We start from the raw sequence: 10,000 nt of genomic DNA, 5'->3' as shown, positions 1-10,000 counted from the left end.
TATCAGTTCATGCCGTTGACTGTGTGTATATGGGATGGGTCAGCAGTAACATACTCAGAATGTGTAAGAATGATAGCCTTGGCTAGTCTAATAGCTAGTCTATTTCTGCTTAAGTCAACTGGTAGTGGTCTTGCCTTTGGAAAGAAATGATTTAGTGTTGTTGAGTGCAGAAACAGTTGGTACAGTATATAGACTGCAGTCAGAGGCACGTTCCATTCCTAGAGGCCCATAGTGTATGTAGGATTTCCATCCCTCTTTCAATCAGTATCTGATGACATAGACCTGGGGTGTATCTCAGTAGTCTGAAGTGGCCTCCTCTCTTTTCCTCTGTCTGCACTACATAATTAGACAGGTGAAAACACATCCCAAACTCTTGTAGGCTCTGGCAATTGTATTGACCAATCTAGTCTTTTACAATTAGATAACTGTGTCGTCAGACGAAGGAGATGATGATGATACAAAGAGAGTATGCTAACGTTAGGCGACTGAAATACCCTTCTAGGAAGCCAGGTGAGTGGACCTCATAGCCCCATTGATTACTTCTTTAACTGATCAATTAAGTGCCAAAGTGGGGCCATAACCAGCTGACGCTGCAGCCCCTTGCCTGAGTACCGGAAATGACCACCTCCCTGTTGGTAATCCAATCTGACTGAGAGACGCCACTCAGTTTCACCTCTCTGCCTCTTCAACTGAGAAGAGTTCAAACGGCCAGACGAAGAAATCAGTCAAACGAATACATTCACTCTGCGCTGTGCAAACAGGTGATTCATTTTGTGTGGCAATTTTCCAGTCCTGTTAATCACATTAAGTACTTAGTGACAGTAAATAAATCTCTGATGGAAACATAACACCAGTATTAGTCATCTTTGGCCTCTGGAGAAAATATGCATGGTGACAGTTTAACTAAATTAATGGTTTTATTTAAAAATAAAAAAAAATAAAAAGGCCAGTGTGGACAAAGATATTTCACACACAGAGATAAGCACATGGACTGTCCTTTGCAACAGAAAGAGCCTGTTGAATACTATGAGCTGATACAAAGGGTATTTATGGCAAGGCAAAGCTCTTGATTCAAAGCTCTTGAGTTAGAATTGGTTTTAGCATTCATCTAGCAAACGTAATGCAAGTATAAGAAGTAAAAATGGCGATTTCAAACATTAAATTGGTTTTATAAGTTTTAACACAAGATCCCCTTTGGGATGCTTGGTTGACTTTGGTGTATAACACCATTAGAGACAGATAGTGACAGAATCCTCTTACAGTGAATTCTAGAATTCAGCCCTGAGCATTCAGGCAGTGTTAAGATCCTGTAGCAAATCAATGGAATGCAATATTACAGGATTAGTGAAATAAACCACAGTAGTATTGGACGGATTAACCAAAAACAGTCACTCAGCATTTTACACAATTCAGTGTAGATTCTCTTATAATTTATCACTAAATTAACATACAAGATATCATGCTACAGCATTGGATATACATTTACAGTATCATCTAATCCAATAGCCTAGGTAGGGGACAGAGGCACAGAGCAGTAACATGGTTTCTGGTTTTACACATCCCGCAAGCATTCCTATGGAGGTTCTGTTTTACAGAGAACAAGGGGTGGTTGATGATTCACAGCAAATAACCTTATAAAGTCCAGTGGCATCATTATGTAACTTTGAACATTAGAAATACAACAAAATGTATTTCTTGATAAACATAGTACAATGTATAAAATTATCACAAGAAAGGCAAATGTAACCTCATATAGTATAAACATAATCCAGTACAGCAAACACAGGATGTACGTCATCAGAATAATGGCTGTTCTGAACTAGGCACAACAGTAGTAAGCTGCTTCACAGACTTATAAAAATCACAACATCGGCTACACCTTATACAACACAAAAGCACAGGAGACGATAGCGATTAGTCAGATATTTAGTTAGTGTCCCTTCAACATAACTGTAGTAAAGTTCAGTTTTCTTCATTTTCCTAGTGATTTAAGATTAGTGGGAACAGTGTCAGTGCTAAGAGGAGGCTACGCTACAGGCAGCTTTTAGTGTTCAAGAGACATACAGTTGTGATGCATTTGTTAACATAAATATTGAATATGTGAAATAAAACACCTTGTCGCTTTCTTCTTCTTCTCTCCCCCCCTCCCCCAAATGTAAAGCCTGAATGCTGTAGTCAACAATAATACTAAACATTGTGTCTAGGGTCTCCCTCCAGGAGAGCTTAGGTGAGTGACGAAGCTGAATTACTGGTGCAGACAGTCAGCCTGATCCTATCCGTCATTCATTCACACTTAACAGGGCCATGAGAAAGTCCCCTATACCACTTGGTGTTCACACATCTGAAAGGACTGGATAGGTGAAAGTAACATGCCTGAACCTCAACTTATGTAGAGCAGTTAGTCTTGATTCCTATCATCTACCTGCTCTTTTCAGATCGATCAGCATCGAGGAAGGATCGGGGCTAGACACCTAAATGGAGCTAATTGTGCTTGCATCAGCTAAATGTCCCCGTCCTCAGAGTCCCTGTGTGAGTACAGGGATGTCTATCTCTATGTCCCCGTCCTCAGAGTCCCTGTGTGAGCACGGGGATGTCTATCTCTATGCCAGACATTCGTGAGCGGGAGGAGTAGCGATGGCCTGCGTAGCTGGAAGCGTAGCCTTGCTGAGAGGGGGCATAGCTCTGTGATGGAGCATAACTATAGGCCTGGGGTCCCCCCACCTCTGACCCATACCCATCTGGGGCTGAGATCTGGGACATATAGACCTGGGGCTGGGCAGGGGGAGCCAGGCTCTGAGGGTAGGCCTGCGTGGCCAGGTACGACTGGGTATCGATGACTGTGGGGGCATACGCCTGGGGTGGGAAGGTCTGGGGGCCGTAGACTGGGGAGGGGGGGTATCCGTTGGCAGTGAGGGGCTGTGAGGACAGAGAGGTGGGCATGGAAGGTAAAGGCAGCCAGAAGGGTGAGGGCAGCTTTTTACACATGCAATACCACATGAACATCAGCAGGGCGGCGAGCATGAGTCCGCCTGAACAGCCAATGGCCACATAGACTGCAAAGCCATCAGAGAAAATGTGGTCAAATTTCACATTCATCTCCTTGGTACGGAATAGGAACCACACCGAGGGTGCCATGGCGATTGCTCCTCCCAGGAACAAGAACGTCCCGGCCACTAGGTGGCAGCCGGCGCTGTTGACCAGGCAACGGCTGGTTTTGATGTCTGCTTCAGGCTTGTTAGAGCAGCAGGTTTTACACATCCCAGCCATGCACAGTATCAGAGCCAGAGAGCCAAACAGCAGCCCTGTGGGCAGGCAGAACTGGAGGAGCCGCAGGTCCAGCTGGTCCACTTTGATGTACCACTGAGAAAGAATGAATGAATACACATTATTAGGGATTTTAAGGACAAATGTATTAGAACTCTATTGAGAAGTAGTGTACTCTTTTACCTACAGCAGAGCTAAAGTGGTGCACATATGGACAAGAAGGTATCAATTAGAGATGACTGTGATCATGCAAACCCAGAGTTTATTGTAATTTGACCAGGTCATAATACCTCTGAGTCGTAGTAGTAGCAGCCAGAGTAGCCGTCTTGTTTTACACACTTGGCCCACAGGCCATCGTACACGCTGATGTTTTTGGCGTTTCGGTTGAAAGTGACAAGTCTTGTCACACGCCACTGGGGGATAAGCGCAGCCACAGCGATACCGCCCACGGAAACCATGGCGATGATGAAGGAGAAGGCATTGGTGGCGTGGATGTCCCGGCACGACATGGTTGTCACCGACAGGAACTGATGTTACACACAATCAGTAAAGGACGTCCTGTTTCTATGGAGGCAGAGAGAGAGAGAGAGAAAAAGTTGGGATACACAGATCAGCTGATCATTCCAGAGCGCCCCCCCTCCTATTCACTACAGCATGGTTGACCCAATATCCCTCAGAAACAATGCTCTCATTTCACTGCTACTCAGATACGTACTATATGAGTTGTAAACTGAGCCAAGGCAAATACTTGACAATACACGACCACATGGGCTGCCTGGCAAAACAATAGACAATGGGCTGTGGTCTACTTTGTTTTAAACTGCACAATGCAGCTGATAAGTTGATAACGTCTCAAAGATAGCCAACGTAAGCATAACCAAAGTGAATAGAATGAATCACGCAGAATATTTCTGGCTTAATGTAGCCTAGAGAGTTAGAGAATATGTCCCTAGGCACAGAGAGACTAGCCAGATGATTAGCTAGCCAATTAATGTTGCTAGCAATGTAGATAGCATTTGTTTGCCGCTAATCAGCCAGATTGTAATTTCAGAGATGTCTTTTATGTTGTTCAAACAATGTTGACTTGAGTTCTCATTAACCACCTGGGACTGGGAGGTAAATGATCTTGCTAGCTATAACTAGCTACGTTTGCCTGGCTGCTATGCTAGCTAACGCCTGTCAAAACAATGGCAACCTGTTGCGACTCAATTTTCAAGAGGTGGGGCTCACAAGCGCTAGAACTCACACAAACTCAAATCATTCATTTGCATTGAGATATAAATATCCATACCTTTGATTATTGCGATTCAATCGCGTTTATTAGGGCGAAATCGGTGCCATTTCCTGCTCGTTGTAGCTGGATTTCTTAGTTCCTGGCAAGGAGTTGTTTCCCATGCGCGTCTCCGTGGTTGGCAGGAGAACAGACTGACGTCACCAGCGCGTTCACGTTACCCAATGAAGTGGATACAGGTTTTGTTGATTGATGCTGGCAGACGGCACTTGATTGAGTTCCTGGTGTGAATATCAATGAATAACACCCCACTTCTCCCTTTCATGTCTTGCAGGGAGATGTCCAAATCCACATGATTTATAAGTCTGCTGGGCAGGAGGGACTTGCTGACTACCTCCCAAATGGTAAATTGCTTTGCCCATAAAATCTGAATTCTGTAGTTATGCCTATGAGAGGTGGAAGAAACATCAATTGATACATGAGTGAATGTTTGCATCAAATTGAATAAGATGGCACTCAGCAATGAAGATGACATAAAGTAATGTTGAATCAAAACAAGTACAGTAGTGCTGATTGATCATACTCATTGATCTGCATGTCTGGGTTAAATGTTATAATGCTAACCCTCCTTTGTTTGTTTGTAATTTGCAGTTGATCTTCCAGAGCCTCCGTTCCCAAGTCCTCCATTTCCTGGGTCAAAGGTTGTCCACAGGAGGAAAAAGAGACAGGTGCTTACAGGCTTATACTACCCCCATGGTCATATTAATGGAGGAATGCTGAATGCTTGAGGTGTGTGTGTGTGTGTGTGTGTGTGTGTGTGTGTGTGTGTGTGTGTGTGTGTGTGTGTGTGTGTGTGTGTGTGTGTGTGTGTGTGTGTGTGTGTGTGTGTGTGTGTGTGTGTGTGTGTGTGTGTGTGTGTGTGTGTGTGTGTGTGTGTGTGTGTGTGTGTGCGCGCGTGTGCGTGTGCGTGTGTGTACAGTATTTGTGTCTCCACCCCCACACACACCCTCTACCCCACCCTTCCTTCCTCATGAAATATTCACCAGTGAGTGGAGGTTGTTCTCCGTGCCTCCTCTCTGCCTGTAGACAGAGACAGACTAATGTGGTTTTGTCTGCAGATGTCTCTCTCCCACTCCTTGGAGCAATGCTGACATCATTGAGTAGAAGCAGACCTGATGCAGCTTGTACACCCCCTCATTTATCCCCTGCTACTGTATTCACTCTTAATCAGCTCCTGTGTTATTTTACTGTTCACCCAGTATTTTCAAGATTCAAGATTCTTTATTTGTCACGTGCATACAAGTATACAGTGAAATGCAAAAGTGACAGTGCCACAGAGTAGTGCAACAATAAGTTTTCATTGTTTTGGTAAAAAAAACATATCTCTGTGTTGCTTTTGTAGGCCCCCCGAATCTCTCGCAGTGTTGAAGATGAGACCAAATACATCGAGCTGATGGTAATCAATGACCATCTGATGGTGAGCAGCAACTCTCTATATCTTCTCTGCAGATAAATGATAAGCGAATGTAAATTTAATTTAATTAATAAAAAAGCTAAATGTCCTTTTCAATAGCTTCTTACGTCTGTTTATGATTTGTTATTAGTAGGGATGAAAAAAGTGAATGTTGTTTTCTCTCTCTGTCATCAGTACAAGAAGCATCGCCTCTCTGTTGGTCAGACCAATAACTATGCTAAGTCAGTGGTCAATATGGCTGATATGGTAAGTATTTGACATAGTCCATGTATTATATCAATACACTTGCAAGAGATTATATTTTATTGGGACTGAGGATAGTACGTGCCCTTAGAGTGACCGTAGGACGAGAAGGCCACTTGTTTGTAACCACCCTTTGTCAGCTAGCCCTCTTTCCTCTCCCACTCTCACTACTCATCCACAGCCACTGACTAATAATGAGTTCTAAAGGCTAAAAGACAGAAGTGTCACCTCTGCTAGAATTCCAACAGAGCAAGGTTGGAATTTTCAGTCACGGCTGCCATCTGCAATGATAACTGGTCTCCTTAGCCTCCCCTGTCTGCTGTGCTGCTGAAATTTGATTCCTGATAGAGAGGAACAGTGTCACTGCTGTAAGATGATAGGCTGGTGAAACAGGAAAATGGTCATGTCTGTTTTTGTGCCCTTGAAAGTCAGTGATCATATGAAACGGATGCTATGGAGAGGAAACACTGATCTCCATACAGGACTATATCGGTCTCTCTCCATCCCACTTTTCGTTGGAGGCCATGCTGCAGAGGCACCCGGGCCAGACTCACATTGAGAAAACATATATTTGAACAGAATAAGTACTAGATAGAATTTAAAAAAAGAATAGGATAGAACTGAAAGCTGTATTATCCAATGGGCATAGTTAATGGAACGTTTTCTTGAGCCCTTGGTTTACTGAGTAATCACAAACAGGCAAACACAGGTGACCCTTCTCTCTCCTCAGTCCGTCACCTTCCCCGGCTCATCTCTCTCCATCTTGAGCCGATAAACAAACAACAGCTATCCATCCCTTTCCTCTGTCGTTCATCTCTGCCCATCTCTGCTCCGATTCAGCTAAACCAATCAGCCTTCATTGCTGTTCCTCTCTCTAGTGTTTCTCTGGGCAGGGAGCTTAATAGATTTTCATCCCATTAAAACAAACATTTCCTCTTGCAGTGCCATTCGTCCCCATGGTGTCCTTCAAAAGTCTCTATTACGTTCTGACAGAACAGCTTCTGTTGATTCTGTCTGGCCCTAGAGCAGGGTTCTCATAGGCTGCAATCGGATTAGGATCACAAACACAAATAATATATATATATATAATGGTTGTTGTTATGATGAGCCCAGCCATAAGTTTGTCGAAATTAGGTTAGGGTTAGGGATTTCAGTCAGCTTATAATGTCAGTCAGACCATCTCAGTCATTCTAAGGACACTTAATTGAAGTGGCCTTTCATAGGGAGTCATACAGCTCCACCAGTAGGGAAACTAGCATTCTAATGTCACTCTCTACTCTCCAGATCTTCAAGGAGCAGCTCAACACCCGCATTGTGCTGGTTGCCATGGAGACCTGGGCGGCTGACAACCGGTTCAACATCGATGATGACCCCATGGTGACCCTGAGAGAGTTCATGAAATACCGACGAGACTTCATCAAGGAGAAGTGTGACTCTGTGCACCTCTTCTCGTAAGTGTGTGTGTGTGTGTGTGTGTGTGTGTGTGTGTGTGTCTGTCTGTCTGTCTGTCCTTCTTTCTGTCTGTCTGTCTGTGTAGAAAATTACCCCTGCATTACTTGGAATTTTTGTTTTTTTGATCATGTTCTCTCTTTTTCTCAGAGGGAACCGCTTCCATAGCAGCTGGGGAGGAGCATCATATATGGGAGGAGTCTGTTCTTTGACTAAAGGGGGAGGAGTCAATGAGGTAGGCCCTGCTCCATGTAGATGTTGGCATCAGTTTACCCCCCCCAAATCCGAACCTAGTCTTTCCTGGTGGATCACATGACTAGAATTTGAACACCCATAGAATTTGAACAACAATTTGAAAACACTTCATTGGATGAAACCCGTATCTCTCTCCCTCTCTCTCTCTCTCTCTCTCTCTCTCTCTCTCAGTATGGGAAGACAGATGAGATGGCCATAACCCTTGCACAGTCTCTGGGACAGAACATTGGCATCTTCTCTGATAAGAAGAGGATCCTCAACGGTACAAACGTCTACTCTCTCTCTCTCTCTCTCTTTCTCACACACACACACACACACACACACACACACACACACTTTGGCCATGCAGTAGAAGCATTTCTGTTCTGTTTTCCACAGGCGAGTGCAAGTGTGATGATCGGTGGTCTGGCTGTATCATGGATGATGTTGGGTAAGTTTCTCCTAATGCATTTTTCCCTAACAAACTGTCTCTCATCCCCACAGCAACAGGCCTCATTTCTTGCAGCAATGCCAGCTATCCAAATATGTCTCTCATCTTTGTGTTTCTGTGATGTCATAGTGTGCTCTGTTAATCGCTTTAAATGTAGCGCTAGCAACACAAGAACTCCTCAGAATTCTGTCAGTTAGTGCCCCAGGGGAAGAGGGTTGTCACTATTTGGCCATGTAAGGAAGGACAGAAATTACAGCACTACCTTACCACAAATCAGATTTTAACCACTAACCCTATCATCACACCTAACCCTAACTCCAAAATAAGAACAAATAGCACTTTGTCCTTTTGAGGATGACCATCTTATGCCTACCCAGAAAAAAGAGAAAAGTCTAAAAAATAAGAAAGAAACCCTTTTGAAAAATTAATTATGTATTCCTGAATCTGGGGACACTTTGACTGAATGTTATTGTATTTCAGTCATTTTACCACTAGATGGCAGTAAAGACTGTTGTTTATTCAATGCATGAGTCACCTTGACTCAATGGTTGGGTTGTGTATTGATAATACCCTACTGTCAAATGGAGGGGTGACTCTGTCAAATCCTACCAAAGCCCTATTGACCAAAACCCTACGTGGTTTTGGTCAAAAGAAGTACAGTATGTGGTGAATAGGGTATGATTTTGAGATTTTGCCCTGTAGCCCTGTGACACAAAGCAAAGACCTCTCCAGCATTTACGTTGATGATCTAGTTGTCTAAACCAGAGTCAGGACAAAATAGATCCTATGTTATGGGTCATCTTTTATGCCACTTTCTGAGTTTTTGCTTTTTACCTTTTGCAATGTTTTCCTTTCAGTGTGTGTGTGCGTGCGTGCGTGCACATGCGTGTGTGTATGTGTGATTGCTTTGCAGAGTAAATGTGTGAGCATAAGGGTGTGTAACTCTGTAAGAGAGTGTGTGTGTGTGTTCTTATGTCTGTGTGTATGTATGAGTGTGTGTGTTTACCCCTCTTCTTAAATACCTCTTGCGTTTCCCCTCAATCCCAAATGGGACAGCAGGTGAGCAGAAGCTTGGCTGGAACGCTGCTCGTGCGGTTTGAACCAATCGGCTGCCTGGAAGGGTTGTCAGTCATCACAACCTTTCCCATTCCATCCAATAGCATTACGGCCTCTGTGGCTCGACGTCCCGCCTTAGCTTGTTCTTATTGAGATGATATTTTTAAAAATACAGCCTAACGCCTCTGATTAGCTGTATTTTTTAAATATCAATTTTGTATATACTTTTATATGTATTATATATATATATTTTTAGTTTTGGGCTGATGTCACTTGCTGAGCACTTTTGGAGTAACAGATTTATTATGATTATGTGGGAGAATCCCTCTCCTCCCCTACGCTTTGACAATGAGCCCTACCCATCACGTCCTCTTCCATCTCTAACCGATTGATACAGTCTGCAATGTCATTCCCATCCTAGACAAATAATACTAGATCCTCTACTTCATATTTTGTAACAGCAGTACCTTCCCTAGTCTTGATGATTGGGGTTACCATAGCTACCTAGTTACGAGACCTCAGTGACCTCACCCTAGGTTTAGGTCACATATTAGAGGTCAGAAGTGACATTGTCCCCTGCGCATGGCCCTTACCCAGA

At 43.7% G+C, this 10,000-nt stretch overlaps 2 protein-coding genes across 3 annotated transcripts in view; one reads left to right on the top strand and one right to left on the bottom strand.

The window, feature by feature from the left end:
* Window positions 1–10,000, top strand: part of adam22 (ADAM metallopeptidase domain 22) — a 50,164-nt gene that overhangs the window by 27,869 nt on the left and 12,295 nt on the right. For both annotated transcript variants that reach the window (XM_083678433.1, XM_083678432.1), the window contains exons 7-14: window positions 4,830–4,899; window positions 5,147–5,223; window positions 5,898–5,972; window positions 6,144–6,215; window positions 7,497–7,663; window positions 7,812–7,896; window positions 8,088–8,178; window positions 8,295–8,346. In XM_083678433.1, coding sequence (XP_083534559.1) covers window positions 4,830–4,899; window positions 5,147–5,223; window positions 5,898–5,972; window positions 6,144–6,215; window positions 7,497–7,663; window positions 7,812–7,896; window positions 8,088–8,178; window positions 8,295–8,346 — 689 coding nt within the window. The remainder of the gene's footprint in view (window positions 1–4,829; window positions 4,900–5,146; window positions 5,224–5,897; window positions 5,973–6,143; window positions 6,216–7,496; window positions 7,664–7,811; window positions 7,897–8,087; window positions 8,179–8,294; window positions 8,347–10,000) is intronic.
* cldn12 (claudin 12) lies at window positions 905–4,662 on the bottom strand. Its single transcript, XM_083678435.1, has 3 exons — window positions 4,556–4,662; window positions 3,555–3,828; window positions 905–3,360 (listed from the first exon to the last, which is right to left on the bottom strand). Exons 2-3 carry the CDS (start codon window positions 3,771–3,773, stop codon window positions 2,566–2,568), a joined length of 1,014 nt encoding a protein of 337 aa, XP_083534561.1. The 5' UTR covers window positions 3,774–3,828; window positions 4,556–4,662; the 3' UTR covers window positions 905–2,565.

The sequence above is a fragment of the Argentina silus genome, assembly GCF_951799395.1.
Source record: "Argentina silus genome assembly, chromosome: 10".
Classification (NCBI taxonomy): Eukaryota; Metazoa; Chordata; class Actinopteri; order Argentiniformes; family Argentinidae; genus Argentina; species Argentina silus.
Note: the sequence above shows the minus strand (reverse complement) of the source record. Positions and strands in the feature narration are given on the sequence as shown.

Coding starts and splice junctions, on each gene's coding strand:
- cldn12 (XM_083678435.1), bottom strand. CDS start 3,773: ATGTCGTGCCGGGACATCCACGCCACCAATGCCTTCTCCTTCATCATC. Junction 3,361..3,554: donor GCTACTACTACGACTCAGAG/GTATTATGACCT, acceptor ATTCTTTCTCAG/TGGTACATCAAAGTGGACCA.